At 42.4% G+C, this 25,354-nt stretch overlaps 1 protein-coding gene across 7 annotated transcripts in view; it reads right to left on the bottom strand.

The window, feature by feature from the left end:
• Positions 1 to 3,487: 3,487 nt before the first annotated feature.
• MAFK (MAF bZIP transcription factor K) overlaps positions 3,488 to 25,354 on the bottom strand; it is a 133,190-nt gene continuing 111,323 nt past the window's right edge. For 2 of the 7 annotated variants that reach the window (XM_086940603.1, XM_086940604.1), the window contains one exon: positions 3,488 to 8,932. In XM_086940603.1, coding sequence (XP_086796729.1) covers positions 8,498 to 8,932 — 435 coding nt within the window. In that variant the 3' untranslated portion in view covers positions 3,488 to 8,497. The remainder of the gene's footprint in view (positions 8,933 to 25,354) is intronic. The other 5 variants (XM_086940599.1, XM_086940602.1, XM_086940605.1 and 2 more) reach the window with 3 other exon arrangements.

Genomic DNA, 25,354 nt, shown 5'->3' with positions numbered 1-25,354 from the left:
TGTCATACACTCTATACCTTAGCATAGAGATGTCATACACTCTATACCTTAGCATAGAGATGTCATACACTCTATACCTTAGCATAGAGATGTCATACACTCTATACCTTAGCATAGTGAAGTCATACACTCTATACCTTCGCATAGAGATGTCATACACTCTGTCTTAGCATAGAGATGTCTTACACTCTATACCTTAGCATAGAGATGTCATACACTCTATACCTTAGCATAGTGAAGTCATACACTCTATACCTTCGCATAGAGATGTCATACACTCTATACCTTAGCATAGAGATGTCATACACTCTGTCTTAGCATAGAGATGTCATACACTCTATGTCTTAGCATAGAGATGTCTTACACTCTATACCTTAGCATAGAGATGTCATACACTCTATACCTTAGCATAGAAATGTCATACACTCTATGTCTTAGCATAGAGATGTCTTACACTCTGTCTTAGCACAGAGATGTCATACACTCTATACCTTAGCATAGAGATGTCATACACTCTATACCTTAGCATAGAGATGTCATACACTCTATACCTTAGCATAGAGATGTCATACACTCTATACCTTAGCATAGTGAAGTCATACACTCTATACCTTCGCATAGAGATGTCATACACTCTGTCTTAGCATAGTGAAGTCATACACTCTATACCTTCGCATAGAGATGTCATACACTCTATACCTTAGCATAGAGATGTCATACACTCTATGTCTTAGCATAGAGATGTCATACACTCTATGTCTTAGCATAGAGATGTCTTACACTCTATACCTTAGCATAGAGATGTCATACACTCTATACCTTAGCATAGAAATGTCATACACTCTATGTCTTAGCATAGAGATGTCTTACACTCTGTCTTAGCACAGAGATGTCATACACTCTATACCTTAGCATAGAGATGTCATACACTCTATACCTTAGCATAGAGATGTCATACACTCTATACCTTAGCATAGAGATGTCATACACTCTATACCTTAGCATAGTGAAGTCATACACTCTATACCTTCGCATAGAGATGTCATACACTCTGTCTTAGCATAGAGATGTCATACACTCTATGTATAGTCAGAAGGCGTGCACTAGATGAGTAAAAATGACCGTTTTTACAGGACTGCCTTTAAATATGGCCCACGTAGGTTCTCTGTGGCCTTCGAGCAAGCACCAACTAGTTTGAGCGGGAGAAACAGATAGGGTGAGACCCACATATCTCCCATCATTTCTTTTAAGGCTTTATTAATATATGTAAATATGATGAAAATTGGCCACATGTTAATATCAATTACTATCAATCTTTGGATGGATTAAATGATGGAATCCCTTCTTCTCTAGCCTTATTTGCTGTCTACATTAGCACTCAAATCATGCCACCAGAAATTTGAGATTTCTAAATTGCCCACAGTACACTTACCTGTTCCAAAATCAGTATTTTACCAGTCTGCAGGGTGCTTAGAGAAGCAAAGCTAATATTTGTTTACATTTTTCTTTAGCGAAGAAGATGGCTGGCGCCAGCAAGCACCAGTGTGCAACCTTGCTGCAGACTGTTATGTGATAGATGCTCTTCATGGAATGCCCCAGTTTTACTCTCTCCAAGAGGCTGTCTTTGGGGCTTTAGATAATTTTTCTCCACATTATTCTTAGAAAAATGAGCCTCATGATTTATGATGTAATTCCTTTCCATGTTTGTCTAAGACTACTAAGTCTCCCTCTATAAATAGCATAATATACTAACAGATAACATACAAACTCATTGATACACAATCAACCTATAAGAAAATATTGTTAAACAGTGAACACACGTAAAGGAAATTATTAACAAAGGCATGTATTAAATATACTTAAATGATAACAAGAACAGAAATAAACGTATGCTTTGAGAGGGCTGAAGAGCAGAAATAAGGCAGGTACCAGACAAAGAAACTCAACTGCAGAGAACGAGAAAAATCTGAACCTAACTAGAACGTCCCTGTGACCTTTGTTATTTATTTCTAAGGTTTTCTAAATTCTATTTCCTGACTTCCCTGTAACCTTTGTTTTTTTTCAGCGAATATATATATATACACACACACACATATAAAAATATATATGTATTCATACACACACCCTAAATGCCTCCCACATACATATATACTATTTACAGCTAACAGTCTGTATTTTCCCAGAAATTATACACAATCTCCTCTTTCAGTGTCCCCCAGATGCTACATCCTTAATAGCTATGGGCTGCAGATACCCACTAGGCATGTATGTAGATGGTTTCTGGAAGTATTAAGTGACCAGTAGGGGGCTGTAGTCAGATGTTTAGCTACGTATTCAATGCTTGTGAAGAATCTGTGTAACAGTGACAAACAGAAAAATATGTCAAGTCTGTTGGGCAAGGCGTGTATTGCAGAATAACAAAATGATCCCTATTTAGAGGGTGTGTAGTCTTCCAAATGTTTATTTTTTAAATAAAATCCTGTCCTTTCATCCAGGCTGTTAAGTGTGCCCTGAACTGGCCGGTTTGATCTACTCAACTACACATTTGTCAGGCAAAGTCTCCCCTAATCAATAGTGGAAGCTTTTAGGTACCAGCAATACATGGCGAGACTCCAACATGAACTGCTTAGGAGGTGGTGTATATATGTCTATCATCAGCAGTGGATCTCCATCCAAGAACCCTAAATCACTACAATGTTTTACTTCGTGGTCAATATGCTCTTTGGTGGCAATGAAGGAAACTCCTAGTGTGACCTACAGTAGAGCCATACTTGCGCACAGGGGTGTATGCGGTTTCAGGGATGGGTAGTACCTCTGACGGAGAGCAGTCGTACACCTTGGGAGTATTTCACCCGCTTTGGACCCCATCTCTCACCTGTGGCTCCAAGTAGCTGTAATCATGAAACAGCAGGCACAACCCGGAAATGGCATTGACTAGCTGGCTGAACTAGGTGAGGGTAGTTGATGGGTCTGAGACCTTCAGTTAGGTAGGGTCTGGAGGAGGTTGAATGAGTGGAGGAAACCTCACTGGTTCAATGGTCTTAAAGGTTGTTACAGCAAGCATTGTGGACTGTTTAGAGCATGACAATACACGTAAGGTGTCTTCGTCATTCACTGCGCCTCGCCCAATTTCTAGCCAGCTCAACTTCTGTCCTTCCACTGGATACAGATGGGAACAAAGAAAAGAATGTGAGGCTGACGTCGCGCAACTCTCCTTCACTTTAATTCAACTCGCACACGAGTCGCGACACCTTATCCAGAATAAGATCTTCATCAACAATGATGGACGATCATCACTTGCACACGCCAAAAACAATGTACAGTACAGGTGCCTTCTCCATCTGTGTTTCAACTGTTCACTTTTGATTTTGGAGAGGTCCATCTTCAGCAGTAAACACACTTCTTAATTTAAAAATATAGAGGGTTAAATAGTCTGGCACAAGCTTCATAATTAAAATACTAAAAAAGGAAAGAAACAAAAGACTGGTCAAATTTCGAAATGTCTTTATTGGAAAGGTACAAAACCAGACACAGCAGTATTATCTACACCAATAAATTACTTTGTGGCTGTCCGATTGAAAAATTGGTGCACACATAACAGTACACAGGGTTACGGTCCAGACAAACAAACATAAATCCACAATTACTTGGATATATCCCAATAATTTATTTGTATAGAGATATATTTATATATATTTTCATATACTTATATATAAAGCAGCAAAGAAAATAAATATTGAAATGAACCTAACAAATAACCACAGTAATAAAATAGGAAGATGCTAAAATCTACAACAGAAACTTGATACCCTCATTGAATATAAAAGCAATATATCGGCTATAGAAAGAGATTTGTGTAGACAGAATGAGAAACGAGATCAGCCAGTGGGCCAAAGAACATTAAAGTAGATACACTGGACTGAGAGAACGAAGCTGAGAGAAAAGAAAAACTGAAGACAACTTAAAAAGGAAAAAACGTGTGAAAACGAGAAGCAGAAAGGTCATGTCTCAAAGACAGATGGAGAAGAAAACAAAATAAATGTGAATATGTTTTCGTTTTTACTGGAGAACTTGATTCAGCAACTTTTTTTAGAACTGGAAGGGACGTTAAGAGGTAGAGAGTGGAAAGGATGAATAAGCCCCTTTCATTCAATCACAAGTTAAAATGGAGGTTATCTCTGGCGATAAAGAGTATGTTTGCCTAGAACAGAAAGCCTCTGCTATGTATGCCTAAACACAGTGATGATGTACATTTATGTACCCCAGGCAGTAGCGGTAAAAATATGTGATTATGGTTTTAGCGAGCTAACATAATATTGCTGAAAGCTCCTCTTCTATGGAGATAATATTATTTCATTATTTAACTGTTTGCTTGAATCGTAAACCTAAAAATATATCCATCAATATTGCCTTGCTCCAATTTCTAACCACACCACACCCAACAGGTTTTATAACAGGAAGCCCCAGAGATTGCTACTGTGATTTTTTTTAAAGATTTGTTTTGAATTTTCACATACCAAAAAGGCATTGTATGCTGTTGGTGCATGGAAAACCAAACTTAAGCAGAACATCTAGAGTCAGACTAATTTGTTGAAGGCAAAAGACAATTTAGCTTGCACTGAAATGCAGCACGTTTAATACATTTGGTTTATCGTTTCCATAAAGATGGAGTGCATAGCATGAAACAGAAGAGACATTTGTCCAGAGACATGCAGATAATAGACGTAAGGCGGGGCTAATGCTGCCATATATTTTTAAAAATTGCTAAAAAAAAGTCCAAATTCATTACACGAAATATGATTTTACCATGTATATAGTAGTTGATCAAATTGTATTTAAGTAAAAAATAAATAAAAGGGCAGGCTTTTTCCCAACACACAGCAATCAATTTGCAAAATGTTGGTTGCTGAATCAAGCACATTTTCGAAAGAAAAATCTTGCGAGTTTAACAGTAGAAAAGATTGCAGCCACAGTTATCAGAATTCATAATTGAAATGGACACCTCCATGGGTGTGTATGTGTCACTATTCATGCACTAACAGAGATTGCAGAGCACATCTGACATTTTGCACCAGGTGGTCTGAGAGGTTTACAAGTCAGTGATGTATTGGTCAACTTGAGAAATGCACATGGATATCATAGCACTACATACATGTTTACGTTTAAGCAGATGTTGCACTGCAGAGTAACTCAAATTGTTCAACGGACAAGAAAAATAAGTCCACATATTGGACGGCACAAATACTTAGAGCTGTTAGCATCAGCTTTACAAATCCTAGCTACTATAAGCAGAGCTGATTCTTTGAAGTAGACGTGAGGTGGTGTAGCAAAAGCTTCCATTTCACACAGGTCCACAAAAGATGAAAGTCAAAGAAGACTGATCAATATATATTAAATTAGAAATTAATTAATATGAAATGAAGACAACATACACAATTCTTCAGGAAGGGCCAGGGCAGGGTTTACGGTTCTATTTTCAGATAGCTTGTTAGTTTATATATTAATCTGGACAGTTTGTAGACACAAGGAGTGAGGCCGTTGCCCTCCCACCAAATCTCCAGACACAGCGACATATAGGTTTTTCATGAAATTAAGGTATACAGTATCAAACTTGAAAAGGCTTTTGTTTTTACAAAAACTTTGTACGATAGATAAAACACATTTTAAATCTCTTTAAATATTTTCACGATTCTTACTCGTATCCAATATGGATTACCTACCATTGTTATGGCATTACCAGATTAATGAGGCCCAAGTCATCAAACTCCCTTTTTTGACTTATCCCACCAAGAGGGAAGAACAGCCTTGCTTGGCCAAAGGCAGACTCTTGCTTGGCCAACCCTTTGGCACGCTTCCAGTAAAATGAAAAGATTCAATGACAGCAGTGTGGATTCGACTGAATCCAGATATGTTACATATTTAAACAGAAAAACACAATAATTATATTAACTTTGATAACTTTGCATTGTTAAGTGCTCTGGTGATTTACACTATACCACCAGTAACCTTTGTCATTCTAACATTTCCCATTCAGGTAGACTAAGAAAGAGGTGGGTTGGTGGCGTCAGTGTCCTCTTACAATGCAGTAAAAAGGAAACTGGCACTGAAACACAATCAACCCAGTCAAGACTGAGCAACTAATTTTACCAGAGTTCCCAGTCCTCTGAGTGCCTTTTTACAGTCATTTTTGTCATGGGATATCTTAGCAGAAAGTACAATTTGGCTTAAATCCAAATGGATGGTTGAAAGGTACTGGCTTTAGAAACCATTTCAACCAAAATTAATTAAGAAATCGAGGAAATGAAGCACAGCCACGCCGTTAAGTAATGTTTTCAAAGTACTACAAATGAGATATATATGTGGCTTCCTTCCTTAGGCTAAGCTCACCTTCATCTGTTGCATGGCTAGCAGCAAATCATATGGATGCATTAGCTCCTTCAACCTCTCAAAGTACAATCATTGTTCCAGGAGCGGACTCCACTCCAGAGTCAAGAGAACTATTATTTCTGCATTTTTTCAGTCATAGACTAAGGAATGAAAACCTCTGGATAATAAATGAACATGTAGTCATTCATCAACACCTTCCTATTTCCTTTCTCATACCCTATATCTATTCTACTTTTCTTTAGCTATTGAAGGCAGTATTGAAAGACAGAGATTTAATTAAAGCCAGCATTTCAATCAGATGACCAAAATATGGCCTCTCAACAGACTTAGCAAAAGCCAAGCCTGAATTCACATGGAAGCATTTTTTACTGGTCAAACTTTCTAGGATGTCAACTACTGTATTGGCATTTTCAGTTAACAGCCAAGCGAGATCATCAATGTTCCACCTTGATCTTAAATATTTGTTCTTATAAATTCAAATTTTAGATGGTATTGTGATCATATCCCCTGCATAATATTCTATGATAAAGAGTTGAATTTCTAATCTAAAAAACTTGCCTTATCTCCCACTCCACAACACAACTAAGATATCAATCTACAACGTAAAAACCCAGCAACCTCCTTCCTTTATCATTCTCTTCAACTTTTGCTCTTTGCACAACCTACTTAATCTTTTACACTTAAGCGTCAGGTTACACCTGATTACCACACCAACTACATTCCCTTCATCTCCACTCAATCACAGAGCAGCAACTACAGCTTCAAACATGCCCTGTTCTTGCTGTTACCCTTCGGCACGTTTAAACTACTGGAGATGAAACATCAACACTGGCAATATTAGCAATCACATTTTCCTAAAAATTACAATGTGTAAACAAACATTCGATCTAAATTTTACAGTGTTGATCATATCTCCTCAATTTACAAGGATAATAGTTTACTTTTTATGTTTCACCTTGATATAGCATTTGTATTTCATGACTGTAATCAAACCTAACATAGTCATAAATGGTGAGCCCAAGTACGCCAACTCAATTAGTTGCTGGATAAGACAACAGAAGACTCAAAGACATTTACTGAAGAGTCTCTAAAATCCTCCGCCTCTGTCAAAAGAAACTTCCGAAGCATAAATGTCCAGAATGTTCAGTCCTACACAGTGGCCACAGCCTATTCCATGATTATTAACACAATAGCTTTTTTCCAATACATCAATAGAAAATAATAAATCTTTAACATATCGTGTTTGTATGCCCTGTTTTCTTCATTTGTGTTTGTAGAGGAGATAGCAGCACTTATGCCCCCAACCTGTTTTTGAACACAACAATTTTACCAGTGGTGAGCAACACACAATTCCAAATAAAGGCATGTCATACAATAATAATTATGGTATTTCATCCATTTTAGAGACATTTAACTATTAAAAGCTCACACTCCCTAGACGAAGTCAACCACATTGATCTCATATGATATCTCATAGACAGTCTTCTGAAGAGGGCAAGGTAGACCTAATTTCCAATCGATGTTTTCTTGCCAAAGCCGATAAGCACATACCAAGCCTTACTTGCAAAGGCTTTGCACTGTTGGTGTATAATTGTGCCTTTCATTTGAGCCTCTGTATAAATACTCTCCTTGCCAACCCAATACCAATGCTATAACTTAGCATACAGCCACAAAAACAGAGAAAATGATCACAGTGGGTTACAAAAATATTTCCATCAGGTATGAAAGAGCAAACACAAATGAAGTTTAAACTATGCACAATATTCTCCACCTTACAAAAATAGACTGATCTTACTGTCAAATGCTTGATCAAATTTCACATAATATGGAATAACATTGTTACGCTTATTTCAGGCCACATGAAAATGATTAATGAAAGTTACAGACAATTAGGAATTGCCTGCTTTGGACAGAGTAGGATCAGCTCATTCGACCTCATGGTATAGACCTTTCTTCTTTAGCTGAGCATTTAATTTTTCCTTTCTGGGAGATGAGATAAACAGCAATCCATATAAAGGTTCAATCTGCAGAAAAAGGAACTCCGAAAAGATCATACAAATCTGCTGTGTTGTCTCCAAAACGGTTTGCCTATTCTCATCTTCCTTTTGTACTAGGATGGTGCAGAGAAAGGTATGGAGGTGGATGAAAGACTGTTGGATTTCACAATTGTGATGACACTGGTGGTGGCAACTTTGGCTGGGGCGATTGGTCCCCGGGCAACAGTGCGAGCAAAGGTTTGCAGAGCTTCATATTTGGAGCGGAGAGCGTCCAACTCTAACTTCATGCTGGAATTTTCACGAGCAAGCTTATCCACCTCATGTTGCAACTCCACGCGTTGTTTCTCCAGCTCCTCCTTCTGTGTCACGCGCTTCACCCGGCAGCTTGCAGCATAGCCACGATTCTTGAGTGTGCGCCTGCGCTGCTTTAAGCGAATGACATCCTCTTTAGAAAGGCCCCGGAGGTGCTGGTTTAGCTCCCGTACGGACATTGACACAAGTTCATCATCGCTTAGCACTGGGGCATTCTCACCCGCCTCCTTCTTTACCTGTGAAGAAAAATTTCAGAGTGAGTAGGTCAAAGATTACATTCATCTTAACAGTAATTTAACATAGCTGTCAACACTTTGGGCCAATTGCAATGTTGGGCGGACATTGCGGAAAGGAACCACCCAACCTTAGGTCAGCGGTTCCAACTGTAGGATTATGATGCAACCGCCAAACATCCATTTGTCAATGGAAGCTTGTGCGGTGGACGGAAATGGCCAGAAGCACAAGCTTTCATTGACAAATTGATGTTTGTAAACATGTCTGCACCGTGTGACAGGTACCATGCGGTGCCTGCCACATGGTGCAGGGATATTTAGGGCGCACCATAGGTGCCCCCCATTGCAGAGGGACGAGGGGGGGAGGCGGCCATGCAAAGGGCCCCGAAAGACACTTTCAGACAGCCTTTTCAAGTCGGAAAGGCTGACATGAAATGGCTATTGGAAGCGCCATCATAATCCCAACGGCAGAGCCAAGCCTGGCTCTGCCGTCATTAGGGGATTATGCTGGCTTCTGATGCTCCGAACCATGTCGAAATCCCTCTGCTGGTTTTATTCCGCCCGCCGTCATCCTGATACGGGGGTCAGAATAAAACCTACGATGTTGGGCCCTGCATTGTAGAGTATCATTATTACTTAAATTGCTTGCTTAATATAGTAGGATGTTCCTATATGGCATACTCTACTGAGTGAAAGGACAGCTCAAGCTTACAGCTAGTCGTCAGCTGATACCATTATATAGACCTAACTCATCATGGCATGTCATTAAATATAACTGACCTAAAAACGATTTACCTACCACACAATAAGTTTATGTATTCTGTTGTTGTTTCTTGACTCTCTACTGATGCCATGTCCTCACATTGTTCTACTGTTGTTTCAACTGAATCTTGTTTTTCTTTGGCATATGTATTGCAGCACTTAATGAGTTTTCTAAAATGTGCTGTAAAACTGCTCCAGAAGAGCTATATAAACTGTTAAATAAATACATTTCTGTTGTGGCAGAGAAGAGTGGAACAAAAAACAAAGCAGTGAACAAGCGTGTGAGATCCATCTAAGGGATCAGGAGCCATCCCTGGTTCTTTCACACTCCCAATACCCAGCCAGATGCCAAGTGATGGGCCTCAAACTTTAGCTAGAACAACTCAAGGCAGAGTAAATGTTTTGACACAATTAGAAGCTGTAATTTGCAGTTTAGCTTGCCAATCCTTTAAATGTGTTCATATAGAGGTTCCAGCGTTTCTAGTGAAGAAATCTGGAGGCTTTCAGAGCACTGGGAGAGAGAAGAATTTATGTTCAAAAATATAAAATATTAAACATAGTATTATCAATTTGGAACTCTCTACCTGTCACATTACGGATGAAGTGCTATTTTATTGTTTCACATGAACCGCAAAATGATTTTACTTCACATGTCTGATGATATATCGTTTGTATAAGCTTTATTCGAGATAAATTCTCATAAAAGCACATAATAAAATACAACATGACAATAAAAAGCATCAATTGGCAAATACAAATACAAATTCATATAAACATTTGTGCAAGCTCATACAGTACCACTTTAAAAATGTACGTATATATCACAATAAATTGAATGTTATAAAATGGTCTAAAAAACATTTTTATAAGGACCCACACAGAAATTGCCGCCGGAGTGCCCAGGCCCACCCTAAATATTTGGCCACCCCAATAACTATAGACTCTTGGGTTGAAGTGCACAGAATTCTCAGTGCCACAGCACTATCACGTGTACCGAGGTTCTTGCATACAGGTGTAAGCCATACCCTCCTAGGTGAAGAATAGGCTTCACAGGCAAAAAGAAAGTGGCCTAGACTTTCCTCAGCTGTTTTACATGCAGGGCATGTCGTATTAGTCGACCTTTGCCACCCGGCGGTTAGTTTTTTTAGGGGAATAGAGCCAGATCTGACCTGAAAGACCAGCTTCCTAGACAGTGGGACCGTAATGGTGTCCCAGTAGTCTTCCAGAATAGGATGAATTTTAGTCTCCATGTCAGAAATTGCATTATCCACCGCTAGGTTAATGTAGGACATTGTTTCGTTGTTTGCCAGTACCCTTGGCCATTTTAGTCTACGTCCGTCATTAGTCATGACTGGGGACTGGACGTTCCTTGAATGCAAATTTTCAGGTCCAGCATTCCACCACCTATGGGTCACACAAAGGGGATTGTGGTCACTTTCAATTCTGGGATTAATTGCCATGTCAATAACCCCCTGCCACAATTGAAGACTACATATTACGTAATCAATCCTGCTCCTACTAATGCCATTGTCAAAAGTACAGCCACCCTCTTTGTCCCCTGGGGTTCTCCCATTCAGGGCCCTTAAACCATACTCCATACAAATAGCATTTATTAACAGGACATCCTTCGTCCACCTTGTGATGGAATTCAGAGTTAAAGGCGGTACTCCCCATAGGTTATCCTCTTCCCTCCCTAGGGGGTCATTTGTACAATCAAGGGGTTCAAAGGTCCTATTAAGATCCCCGGCTATTATTACCCTGTTATCTTGCGACTTGGTTTCTAGGGCATCTGACAACGCCTCTAGAGTGGGGGAGTTACTTGAATTGCTCCCTCTTGCATAAACATTATACAAGTCAATTAAAACCCCCTTTGTTGGTGAAATTCTTATCAGTTGCAGGTCACCAATTCCCAGATCCAGTGTTTTAACAGAGATACACAAGTTCTGCCTTATCCAGACAGTAAGACCTCCCATGGGTCGACCTCTTCCGCCTTTAGTGGCTGGTATAGAAAAGTTTAAATAGCCACAAAAAAAGACGGGTTCACAAGCCCAGGTTTCTTGAAAACAGCATACATCGAACCCATTGATGAATTCTACCCAAGATGGCGAGGCTAGCTTACTACTCAACCCAGCGATATTCCAGGATAAAAACATACCAGAACTGCCCACAGTCCCACCAGAGTTACTAGTTTTGGAAATTGGTTGGGGAGCCATTAGATTTACAACGGTATTAACAATGTTCACACAAGAGGCATTTGCTATTGGTATAGTTAATTCCCCAAAACTGGCATTTATATTTGCCATCCCATCTCCTCCTGCCACATTGGAGCTCCCATTTCCTATTTCCTCAACCATTGTGTTTGTACCCGCAATATCATCATAATCATCACAACTCCCTATGGATTCGTTAGTACATCCTCCAATACAACTGTACGAATCATACATAGTTTGTCAACAGCCCCAACTCTGTTCCTGCCATCCGACAGGAGGGTTGTAGTTCGTACATGCAGTATGGTTAAGAAACAGTGGAGGAGGAGCTGTTGTAGGGATGGTATGCAAAGGTAAAATGGGAGGATTTATAGGTTCATTGAGCAGGCTAGTCAGTACACTGGTAGGGCGAGGGTAGAAAAAAGTCAAATCAACGATTCCAATGCCTCCCTTGGATGTTCCCCATCCCTGTCTAGTTATCCACCCAGCCACCCTTGGATCTTGAAAATTCACCACAATACAATCCCCTCCCAGACTTTTAGTTGTGTACCCTAACCAATCTATTCTTCTAACCCCTATGATTAGCCCATCAACGTCTCCGGGAAGAGGGCGGTTCTCCCTTAACCAGTGCATGATCTTATTTTTGAGCATCTGGAAGGTTTCTCTCTGTCCCGGAGGTAAAGGTGGAACATTTATGAGAACAACTACATAGGGGAATGAGTCTGGAGTAAGGTTCACTGGGGGTTTCCTGTGCGGTGGCTTTGTCAAGGGTGGAGGGATCGGTTTGGACACTGAAAAAACAGGGCGGGGTACAGGTTTGTTTAATATCAGCTGATCGTTGATAGGTTGGGCGGGTGCTATGACTTTGCCCGTTGATGAACACGCTTTAGCCCCTAGCCCTACTACTGCGTTACTTAGAACCCCCTGGGTGTTTGTTGATTGTATGGGTGCAATAGTTTTACCCAATGATGAACACGCATTAGCCCCTGGCCCAGCTGTAGGAGGAGGGACTACCATAGACTGGGCAGAGTTCACTGTAGTTTGGGTAACCCCTGGATGTACCAATTCTATAGGATTGGAGGTTCTGTTTACTGGTGCATTACCTGACTTAGGTGGTAATTGGGGCTTTGTTTGTGGCATTTTTCCCTTGTCTTGTGTTATAGGGTTGGTAGTGCCCTGATGCTTGGCACTTGCGCCCTCCCTAGTGGTCGTTTTTATCAAGGATTTTGTGGAAAAAAAGTTGTCTAGCGTTGCCTGCTCGAAATGATCTAGGCGGTCTGAGAGCTTAGCAATTCTTTCCTCTATTGGGGAGAGAATTGTTCTCAACAACTTTTCCAACTCAGGGATCAGATTTGAAAGCGGTGAAAGCTTATCCTCAATTATGGGGCCTGGCTCGGAAGCAATGTCCCTAGCAGGTACAGAACTATCCAATAAAACAGCATTCCCATTCGGTACGCTTTCAGTACTACAACTAGCCTCAATGTTAACCTCTCTAGAACACATAGATTTATGTAATTTCCTATGCTTTGGAAGGGGTTTCACAACAAGTTTACATTTTCTCGGTACAGTGGGTCTTTTCCGCTTAGAACCATGCTTGGATTGACCCAGGACAACCTGGGCACCTGGACCTGGGGGCTGCGTAGTATTAATATCACTCCTACCGGGTAAGACCAATTCAGTAACATTAACTTTCTCCGCAGCACTTGCGGCTACCTCAAATTGCTCATTTACGGATGGGAGGTTTACCGAGGATAATGGTGTTACCAAAGTTGGGTACATTTGTGTTGAATGTTTGTCTGGAATGTTTTTCAATAGTTCAATCGAAAGTCTGCGCTCTGCGCGCTTCTCAGCCAGTGTTATTTCTTTGTCTATAGATAGAGATGAACGATTGAAGAAAAACTTATCCAATGGTCCAATTGCCAAAGGGCCAGACTCGACAGGAGGAATTGGCGGACTGATACTACTAGTGGAGGCAGACATTATACTGATATGCACCAACAGACGTACAGTAATTAGAAATCACTTACATAGGGGTATACCGTCAAACAAATATCAGGGGGGTGGCCCAGCCCGGCCTCCTTCGGCCCCTGACGGCCACAGACGGTCCCGCCCTTGTCCCGGGCTTCTCCCGCGCTGCGGTGATGCAAGCGTCCTTTTCAAAAAGTGTAATTAGTGAGGGGGCGGGGCTTGCAGGGAGAGCGGCCCAGGTGTTTGCTGATGGGCTATCAGGGACTCCTGGGATAGCGAGTCCCTGACTATACTGCTCGCAGCCCTGCAAGACTTGCCTGCGCCCTTAACTCTGCACAATCTGTCCAAAATGCTCCTGGGCCAAGCAGCGAAGTGGGACCCGCGGAGCGGGTCCGGCAAGAAGTTGAGGCAATCCGCAAGGAAAGGAAAAGGCTGCCACACCACAACGGACAGCAGGTGAAGCACTGGTGGGTCCCACGGAAGCAATGGAACGAAGGGCTTTTCACTTCATGAGTGAGGGGGCGGGGCTTGCAGGGAGAGCGGCCCAGGTGTTGGGACCCGCGGAGCGGGTCCGGCAAGAAGTTGAGGCAATCCGCAAGGAAAGGAAAAGGCTGCCACACCACAACGGACAGCAACGGACAGCAGGTGAAGCACTGGTGGGTCCCACGGAAGCAATGGAACGAAGGGCTTTTCACTTCGTGAGTGAGGGGGCGGGGCTTGCAGGGAGAGCGGCCCAGGTGTTTGCTGATGGGCTATCAGGGACTCCTGGGATAGCGAGTCCCTGACTATACTGCTCGCAGCCCTGCAAGACTTGCCTGCGCCCTTAACTTTGCACAATCTGTCCAAAATGCTCCTGGGCCAAGCAGCGAAGTGGGACACGCGGAGCGGGTCCGGCAAGAAGTTGAGGCAATCCGCAAGGAAAGGAAAAGGCTGCCACACCACAACGGACAGCAGGTGAAGCACTTCTAAGCCCTGAACAGAGATTAAAAGGCATTTGCCGGTTCATGTTTGGGTTCTTTAGTTTAAATGGTTCAGTTAGTGGTCTGTATTTATTTAGTGGTTGGAGTCACTCTGAGTTGTTGTTTGAAATGCTGCTTTTCATCCAGTGCTTTATTTAGGATTAATAAATACCCAGATTACACTGAAGAAAAATACTAAAAACGTAATTTAAGGAGGAATATCTCCCATTATGACACTTTTTATAACCCCCTTTTTCCACTATAAAATTGCATATGTGATGATATTGTTTCGAATAAAGAAAATGCTATATTCATAATAGTGTGTCCGGTTACTAAAAAATTCCATCACCACCTTTCCTGGGCAGAGTTCATCCAATCACCCTATGATTTCAATGGTGTGCTGGGAATCCAGGTTGTTACAGTAAAGTACTGAAACAGGCTGGGGATTTGCAGAGTCATTGATTGGCGTCTGAAAAGGTATTAATTGGCAGAGGTGGCATTTTGGGTTCTAGTTTTCCAGAGGTATATCTGGTAAAAGTAGAGGTCCAAACAATTCATTGAAATGTTCATTTATAGTTCTTTTTATGTTTTTTCTTATTATGTAAATTTAAAAAACAGACCGGGGATGCCATACTTCACGATTGTTATATGGTTCCAACAAATTTAGTAGGATTGTGTATTAGATAAACAAACTATATAGGGATTAGGCCTTCCTATACCATGTTTGTTTGCCTAACTCACAGTTCTGGATCTAAACTCTTAAACCTCCAGAGTTACAGATAATGTCAGCAACCTCGAATGTGAAAACTCTTATTCCCAAGGAATTTGTGAAAACAGATCTAACCCTTTTGTTTATCACTCTAGCAGGATCAAGGTATCTCAAAGAAAAGAGACAACAATACATTTCCAAATGTTTATTGAAAGGATCCAATCCTTGTAAGTAAAACATGAACAGTGATAATTAGACAAATAATAATAATAATAAAATAGCATTTGTAAAAGCGCGAACAGCTACCTTAGGGAGAGGTGTCCCCGGGGCTAAAGCAAGACAGAAGTGCGTGCAACAAGAACTCCTAACGATAACCTAGTCCTTCAGTTCTGGCTAAAAAGCCAAGTTATCAGTGCTTTCCTGAAAAGTGGCTCAGATTCTATCTGTCGCAGGACGTTTGGCAAGGCAGCCATAACCGTGAAGGATTTACCCCTGATCCGCACTTTCTTAAACCTCGGAACACATAGTAGGTTTAGAGAATTCGATCTCAGGGGCCTATTCTGTTTATAGCTGTATAAGCGCAGTTTCAAATAGCTCGGGCATTTACCATGTACAGAGCGGAAAGCAAATGTCAGGGCCAGAAATTCAATTCTACTGACCACGGGCAACCAGTGGAGTTTCTTAATTTGAGGAGAGATATAATGGCGGTAAGGTACTCCCTAATCATTCTCGCATCCGCATTTTGGAGAATTTGAAGTCTTTTAATCAAATATGCAGGTAAGCCTACATACAGACTGTTCGCGTAGTCCAATCTAGCCGTCACCATGGCATGTATTACGACTCGACGACAGTCCTCAGGTAGTAGATGGATGAATTTTCGTAAGCTTTTCAGTTTGCCAAAACAGGTAGAAGAAACCTACATGATCTGAGCTGACAGCGAGAGATCCGTCTCCCATTTGAGACACATCATTGTTATAAGTATTATTAGAAGGGTGAAAAACAAACAATTCAAACATGTTCATTGTTCCTAATGTTACTCCTATCTATCACGAATACTCCAACACTAGTAAGAGCATGATGGGAGTACCCTTCTGCCACACCCAGTTGGAATGACCTAACCCATCCCTTGGTGTAGTGTCTCAAGAATGCACTCCATCTGAGTGTGCAAACCTGCACACATCTCTGCTTGCACAGCTATCTTCTTTCTTAGGATGAATGTTGGAGCCTGCAGAGCTGCCTTTCATTTGCAGCTCTCTGCAGCATTCATGATAACTCCGCTGTGAAGTGCTTCTCACTGAATTCAAAATGGATGTTGTTTGAATAATAAAACACAGGCCTTATTGCATTCTGCTAGAGAACCAGAATAACAACTTTACTTAGTCTGGGGAAAAAAGAGTTGTCCCCTACAAACACATAATAAGGCAAGTACATCGTGTTTTAGTATATGTGTCCCTGGAACTAACAGCACAGACTACAGAACAACGTCTACTGAAAATAAATGCAATCAAAGCATTTTCTCGGGTTAGGGAAAAACATGTTCAAAGCACCATTTCAAAAAGACGGTAAGTTAAAAAGGAAAAGTAAAATGAAGACTAAATATAATCCATTTAACACACTGGGCAGCATTACAGACTATTAGGCTACCTGTAAGGCCATCTTAGAAGACTGCACTCTAGACTCCCAATAAAGGACCCTCTAGAGAATGGCCAAAAGAAGCTGCTATTGTGAGGCACTCTGTGCGTGACTGCCACAATGTAGCTAGGGCCACGGGTGGTCAGCGGTGCAGTGTGAGCCATTGAATATACAGTTCATAAAAACACATCATGTCTAGCTTGCTGAGCACAGTTGATGTGTATGAGGAAGTGGGAGCCTCGTGGACACCCTGAGAAATTTCTAAAATGGGAAGTATGAAACTTGGCTGCTAATGTGTAAAACAGCTGACGTCCACACTTTAAAAGAGACAGTTCACTCAACCAATGGCTACTGAATATGGGTTGACAAATGCCAATGGTTGTTTGGGGGTGCGTGGTCAAATTGACCTTTTATCTCTTTTCACACCTAGTTTTGGGAGACCAAGAAATTGTTTCTTAGCTCATCCCACATAAGGAGGAGGGGGTGATTTCTTTAGCCTCTGTTAACTAAGGTGAATGAAAGCCTAAGTCTGAATGGTGGTGAGAAACTACTCCTCTGTATCCAAGAGTAAGTGAAGAGTTCTAGGACCATAAGCGATGAAGGGAATTATTCCACCCAAGATAGACTAATAAAGCTAGCTCAATAAATAAAACCACACTGCTCTAGAACAGAATAATAATAGGAAGATTACAAAATACTGCGAGTTGCTTACTCATGTGTGTCAGATAGCACTCATGAGAGCAGTTACTGACCATTTGAAATTATGATTTATGCCATCTGCTTGGCTTTCAAGAGGCACTTGGAGTAAACGTGAAGATGTAAAGAACCCAAAACAGACTTCACAATTGAAAGCTCTGGTTTGTACCATTCACCCTCAATTCAAATACAAGAATTTAGTTGCTTGGTGAGGCCCGAATAGATAACTATTTTTTCAGTTGCCCACAGCCAACGTGTTCGGCACGTACAAACTTAGTATTTCTTCCACTGCATATCCAGTCCTCATCTTCACTAGTGACAATATTGGAGATGCTAGTCTTTCCAATACTGCATATAATGTTTTTTTCTTTTTTATTAATACCGTATATCTATTCACTGCATACCAAACAAGTTGTATATGATTCCCTTGTTCTTGCACTCACACTGCTAACAACGAGAGTTGGGTGGGGGAGATCTTTATTGTTGGCAATAAATTTGTAACAACATTATTCCTTCTTTAAGAACTTTTCTCTCACATCCAATCTATTGACCGTTACCTGGTGTTCGAAAATTAGTTTTGGGTTTTTATGCATAATTGCAGTGTCAGACTAAATGGTGCATATTTGAATTGTTAATTCATATAGCACTACAGCTTGCTCAATAATGAAATAAGTGCATCTATTAAAATCAAGGTAATCTGATTCACACAAGTTGAACGCTCCACAAATTGAAGGTCAGGAACCTAAATCCATACTAATATAATAAAGAGAGACCAAACCTTTGAGGCGGGTAAGCTCCGGAACCACTGCGCCAACCGGAACACCGCATACAGCATTGGAAAGGGGAGGCAAAGCAGATGGACATAGACTATACTCCAGCGCAAAATGTAGTTTGGAAGGGACAAAGCACGTTGTGGGACAAAGTAGTCCGTTGGAAGTAGCACCAGCTCCGAGGTGGGCGTGTGCGAGAATAGCGTTCTAGAGTACGCCGCCTGCAGCGTGTGCATTCAGCATTGTGGTGGGAGTGTGCGTTTATGGCGTGAGAATAGCGTCCTATCACATATGACGTTCACGCGGTGTTGGCCCCCTCATCCAAGGGACTTGACAGCAGCCACACACGCCGAACGTTGGCGACCTTCATCATCGGATGCAGAGGCAGAAATGTGGGACACGCACAGCATTGCAGTGCCGCTTTTTAATTCGGGACACGCAGGTTTTGAAGGTTGCAGAGGTAGGGATTTGGGTCACGCACAGCATCGCGGTGCCGCTTTTGAATTAGGGACACGCAGGGTCACGCACAGCATCGCGGTGCTGCTTTTGAATTAGGGACAGGCAGGTTTTGAAGGATGCAGAGGTAGGGATTTGGGTCACGCACAGCATCGCGGTGCCGCTTTTAAATTCGTGACACGCAGGTTGTGAAATAAACTATTCTTACCTATTCAAACCATTGCAGATATTCTATTTTATACCCGGACAACGTCGGGACGGGCTGCTAGTTCAATATATTTGGAATGTTTTGTAAACGTCGATACACAGACTGTAATGACAGCTTAACTCTGACACGGTATTAGGAGCTGGGATTCATCACTTTGAAAATGCAGTGAGTCATCCAAATAGTCAGAGGGCAGCTAGGCACAAAGAGAATTCTAGAAACTAGTTTCAACAAAATTCAAGAGTTATAAGTAAATGTGGCCAGTACAGTGTTGGTTCAAGGTCTGCATGTAAGAACTCACGAAGCAAGAACAAAACTGGATGAGGTTGGCAAAAGTGACATCAGTTTACTGCTAGAAACTGAATCGAGAGTAAACTAGTTTGGTGCCATAGTAAGCCATTAAAATAAGGCCCAAAGGCCTTTGTCATACCGTCACATCCTACTATGACCCGAAGTGAGGGATTTGGTAACGTGAAACCATGGATACCACTGTAATTTCCCTATGATGGCTATAAGACACAGAACTCTTGAACTAGCAACCTGCCGGAGATTGAGGGAACTGTTTGATGTCTGTGCGCTGCTGGTTACTACTCCTCCACTACAATTTTATCCTCATTCACTGTAGGGTGTCCCAGGGCAAACAGAATGTGGTGTGGTTTATTGGAGGGTAAAATAAAAATGTAAGAAAAGAAGAGGGGTTCCTCACAAAAAAACTAATACAGAAGGCCTACCACAGCCTCTTGGGCATTCAAACACTGCATAGATGCATTCAATAAACGTGCTTTCTTTACATCAGCCGCCGACAGTAGGGCATCTCAGGCATAAATGAGACTGCTGTCATTTTATGATGAAATAGGAAATGGTAGGATACACAAGAATATAGAGCGAAACAGAGAATGTAATTTTGCTCCACAGCCTTTGAGCTGACAAGGAATGATAAAGAAAAACACAAGTAACACAAAAGAACAAGTTACTTACCTTCGATAACGCTTTTTCTGGTGGATACAGTTTCTGCCTGTGGATTCCTCACGTTTTGAATTACCCCACGCCCAGCATCCCACGGAAACTTTTCTCCTCAGCTCTCCCACTTCGACGAGGATGTCACAATGGAACGGCTCCGCGAGCAACTCCTCGTGACGTTATCGGAGTCAAAATAAAACCTTGTCGGTATCTGATGTCAGTTCCAACCATTTTTTCCGTACCTTTAAGGAGAAACGGGTGAACGAACGACCTTCTCACAAGTATTAACAGTGTACAAAACAAAACTAAAAATTTTTATTCTACATCATAGATATTTCCCAATTCCAAATTAAACTCATCATTCAAGCAATAAAACACATAAAATACAAATTGATTAATTTTCTGTATAAGCAGCCAGGCAACGGGGAGGTGGGTGGTTCATGAAGAATCCACAGGCAGATACTGTATCCACAAGAAAAAGCGTTACAAAAGGTAAGTAACTTGTTCTTCTGACCGATACATCTGCCTGTGAATGATTCCTCACCTTTTGATTTGAATCCCCAAGCAGTCCCGCTCTTGGAGGAGGGTGCCTGCCTGCCTATACCAAAAAACACAGAATAAGCAAAATGGCGTTCCCTCCTCACTTTCGGTTCCAAGCAACAGTGTTTTTTTAACAGTGTGGAGGGAGGCCCAATTTGCCGCTTTGCAGATGACTACCACAGGGACACCTCAAGCCAAAGAATGAGCACGAATACCTTCAGGAGGCTCCTTCTTGGCCAAGGCATAGCAGATCTTAATGCAAAGGATTATCTTCCGGACAGCGTTCTTTAATGAACAGCCTTGCCTTTCATCTTGCTCACGTATCCTATGAAGAGTTGATCATCCAGCCTGAAGTCCTTGGTCCTGTCCAAGTAAAAGCTCACCGCCCTCCTGGCATCCAGGCAATGAAGTCTCTCCTCCTCCTTAGAAGGGTGAAGGGGAGGGTAGAAAGTAGGTAAGGTGATGGACAGACCCAAATGGTCCAAATGGAAAGGAGTGATCAACTTAGGCAGGAAATCAGCTCTGGTCCTAAGAACCATCTTATCCGCATGGAAAGAGGTAAAAGGAAGTTTCGAACTAAGAGCCTGCATTTCACTCTCCCTCCTAGCGAATGTTATAGTCACTAAAAATATAGTTTTAAATGCTAGAAACCTTAAGCGACAACTATGCAAAGGTTCAAAGGGCGAACCCATCAAAAATGTGAGAACCAAATTCAAATCCCACTGAAGCATGATAAAAGGAGTGGGAGGAAACCTATTAGTGAGACTTAATTAATCTCTTAACTATAGGAGATTTGAACAACGAGGGTTGATCCAGCAAACAAAGAAAAGCCGACAAGGCAGATAAGTAATCTTTAACAGTTGCCAGGGCAACAGCAAAACTCAGAACATCAGATAAATGGGCTTTTAACGGGTCAATTGATTTCTCTCCATACCATTTCACAAATTCAGCCCACATACCAGCAAAGACAGATTTGGTGGAGTGTCTTCTGGCCGATAAAATAACGTCCACTGCATCCAGTGGGAGAGAGAAAGAACTCAGGTTGCCCCATTTAATGTCCAGGCATTAAGGTGCAGGCTCTCGTGGTGGGTGTGTAGACCTGCCCTTGCGATTGCAAGAGGAGGTAAGCCCTGAGAGGGTGATGGAGCGGAGGATGCAATGAGAGGTAAAGGAGCTCTGTGTACCACACTCTTCGCAGCCAATACTGGGCAATCAATATGACTTGGGCTCGGTCTTGGCGAATCTTCCTCAGAACTCAAGGAATCAAGGGTATGGGGGAAACGCGTAAAGAAGCTGTGAGCCCCAGTCTAACTGAAATGAAAGATAGATCCTTCCAGATAATGGAAGGCGAGCGCTTCTCAGATATCCTACAAGTATCATGCCATGAGTGCCACATTATTTAATCTATACATGCAACCTTTGGCAAAGATAGAGCGGATATTTGGGTTATCTATTGTATCATAAGCAGATGAGACCCAGTTGGTACCATCAGTGATGAAGGGCCCACAATCCAAGCACACCCAACTGGCCCCGTGCATGGAAAAAGTAGCAGAATGGATGAACAGCTGTAGCCTAAAACTGAATTGAGAAAAAACAGAACTAATGTTCCTGGGAAATAAGTCTGTGCCCAGAAACATCATCTGCTGGCCTCCAGAACTAGGCAACCCCCCTGTCCTTAAAAAATCCATAACAAATCTGGAAATGTGGTTAGACCACAGTCTTTCTATGGCGACACTAGCCAAAAAACTGACAACCACCTGTTTTTGGAATACCCTGCATGATCCGGAAGATTTTACCTCTTATCCCTGAACAGGCCCGGAGAGCCGTGGTTCAGGCCTTGGTGATATCAACCCTGGACTACAGCAACTCCCTCTATCTGGGCTCCCCAAATATGTACTGAACAGACTACAGGTGGTTCAGAATGCTACAGCCAGGATACTCCTAGGCATCCCCAGACAAGACTCAGCGAAAGCCGCTCTGAAAATACTGCACTGGCTCCCGATTGAAGCCAGGATCAAATTTAAATCGCTATGTATTGCCCACAAAGCCATGAACGACAAGGGCCCTGCCCTACTAAGAAAGCTTGTAGCTCCTTATGTTCCGGGTAGATCTCTGAGATCCTCATCAGATCTACTCATGAAGTGGACAAGAATAAAGAGATCGAGTTGGGGAGGAAGATCTTTCTTACACCTGGCTGCTAGTCTGTGGAATTCCCTACCTAAAGAAATGCAATTGCTAAGAGATTAACTGGTATTTAGGAAAAAACTAAAAACATGGCTCTTCCCCCGATAACTTCTGTTCCTGACATCACCTTCTCAGCGCTGGGAAGCCTACTCTATAAATCCATAAACATAAACGTGTCTCCCAACGCTCCCTGGGTTGGAGACTGGAGATTGCAGAATGACAGACAGTGCGCGTTCTTGTGAGTGGCAAACAGGTCGAACTGAGGCAAACCCCCACATCCTGAAAATGTGAAGAACCATCTCCGGGTGCAGATGCCACTTGTGATTGGCCGAATATTGCCAACTGAGACTGTCCGCCCGCACATTCAGCACTCCAGCCAAGTGATTTGCGATCATGCAAATCTGACGGTACTGACTCCAGGAGGCAGCTCTAGAGCCTCTTTGCTGAGAAGATACGACCCTACTCCTCCCTGTTTGTGGATGTACCATATTGCGGTAGTGTTGTTTGTTAAGACCTGAACTGACTGACCACGAGCGGAAGGAAGGCCTTTAGAGCCAAATGTATCGCCCGCAGTTCCAAAAGATTAATGTGAAACAATCTTTCCTCTGGAGACCAAAGATCTTTGATCTCCAGATCCCCCAGATGAGCTCTCCACCCTAGAGTGGAGTCATCCATTATCACTGTGGCCACCAGAGAAGGAGGGTGGTATGGCTTCCCTTAAGACAGGTTGCCTGGAACACTTCACCAATGCAGATCCGCTACAGTGTCTCTGGAGATTCTGACCACCTCCTCGAGATCTCTATTGTGTTGAAACCACTGCCTACGGAGGCACCACTGGAGGGCCCTCATATGCCAGCGTACATGGTTGACCAACAGAATGCAGGAAGCAAACAGACCGAACAGGCACAAGATCTTTAGTACAAGAACTGACGCTCCATTTTGAAAAAGTGGAATCATAACCTGGATGTCTTGAAACCTCTGTGGAGGTGGAAAAGCACAACTTACAGTAGTGTCCAGTACGTCCCCTATGAACAGGTTGCGCTGAGAGGGCACCAGGTGAGATTTGGTTACATTTATCAAAAAACCCAAGCTGACCAACAGCTGTGTTACCTGCAAATGATGCAGCACTATCTCTGGCGACTTTGCTTTGGGCAGCCAGTTGTCCAGATAGGGAAACACAGGAATTCCCGACCTTCTGAGATCTGCTGCCAAGACCGCCATCACCTTTGTGAAGATCCGAGGTGTGGAAGTAAGGCTGAACAAAAGGACCAAAAACTGGTAATGTTGAGACCCTACTGTAAAATGGGGATACTTCCGATGCAACTTCAGAATGGGAATGTGAAAATACGCATCCTGAAAATAGACTGACACCATCGAGTCTTCCTTCTCCAGAGCGAGAAGAAACTGTGCCAGGGTCAAGATTTTGAACTTCTCCTGTTTGTGGTAAAAATTCAAAATCCTGAGGTCGACAATCGTAAACGACCGTCATTTTGGGAATCAGGAAGTACAGGGAGTAGTGCCCCTGACCTCTTTTCTGCTCTGGAATGATCTTGATTGCACCCTTTTGCAGCTATGACAGTACTTCCTGCAGAAGAAGCAGAACATGCTCTTCCGAGCAAAGGCCCTAACGGGGAAGGAAAGGAGGGGGAAACTCGCAGATGGGTAGGGCTACCCATTTTCTACAATGTTTAAAACCCAGAGGTCTATAGTGACAGACCTCCAATGACGTAGAAAATAAGCCACATGTCCTCCCCCAGAATAAGCATGCTCTAAGATGGCGGAGCTAGAGCTGCTTCCCTGCTGCAACAGTGGGAGAGGAAGGAGGAGGTGGGAGAAGAGACTTGTTGTCGGCAGAACCCCGCAGGTGACCTCAGCCCCTTCACCTGCAGGACCTGTACAAAGGATTCACCTGCTGCTGATGCTGTGGTTGTCTGCCATGAAAGGGAAAGTTCTTGCAAAGCCACGAAACCTGTGGTACAATCTATAGTTCCTGGGCAAGGTCTAAAGCCCTAAGGACCTTGCTGTTGCCTTGCTATCCTTAAAGCCCTGCAGCGCAGAAACTGCCTTAGTTCCAAACAAACGGGACCCATCAAAAGGCAAGTCCAGAAAGGAAGCTTGAACATCTGGAGAAAAGCACGAACGCCGTAACCAGGCATGCCTTCTCGTCACCATAGACGACCTCATTGCCCTGGCTACAGAGTCAGCCATGTCCAGCCTAGATTTGATTACTTGATGGGCAGCAGCCTGAGCATTTGTCATCAGTTCGGAAAAATGCCCCTGGACCTCCGTAGGCAATTTTGGAACTACCTCCTTAGCTGTATCCATGAGGGCATGAACGTAACGTCCCAAGAGACATGTGGCATTCGTAGATTACAAG

This window comes from Lissotriton vulgaris, chromosome 10, assembly GCF_964263255.1.
Source record: "Lissotriton vulgaris chromosome 10, aLisVul1.2, whole genome shotgun sequence".
Classification (NCBI taxonomy): Eukaryota; Metazoa; Chordata; class Amphibia; order Caudata; family Salamandridae; genus Lissotriton; species Lissotriton vulgaris.
The sequence above is the reverse complement of the archived record's forward strand: the minus strand, read 5'-3'. Positions and strand labels throughout refer to the sequence as shown.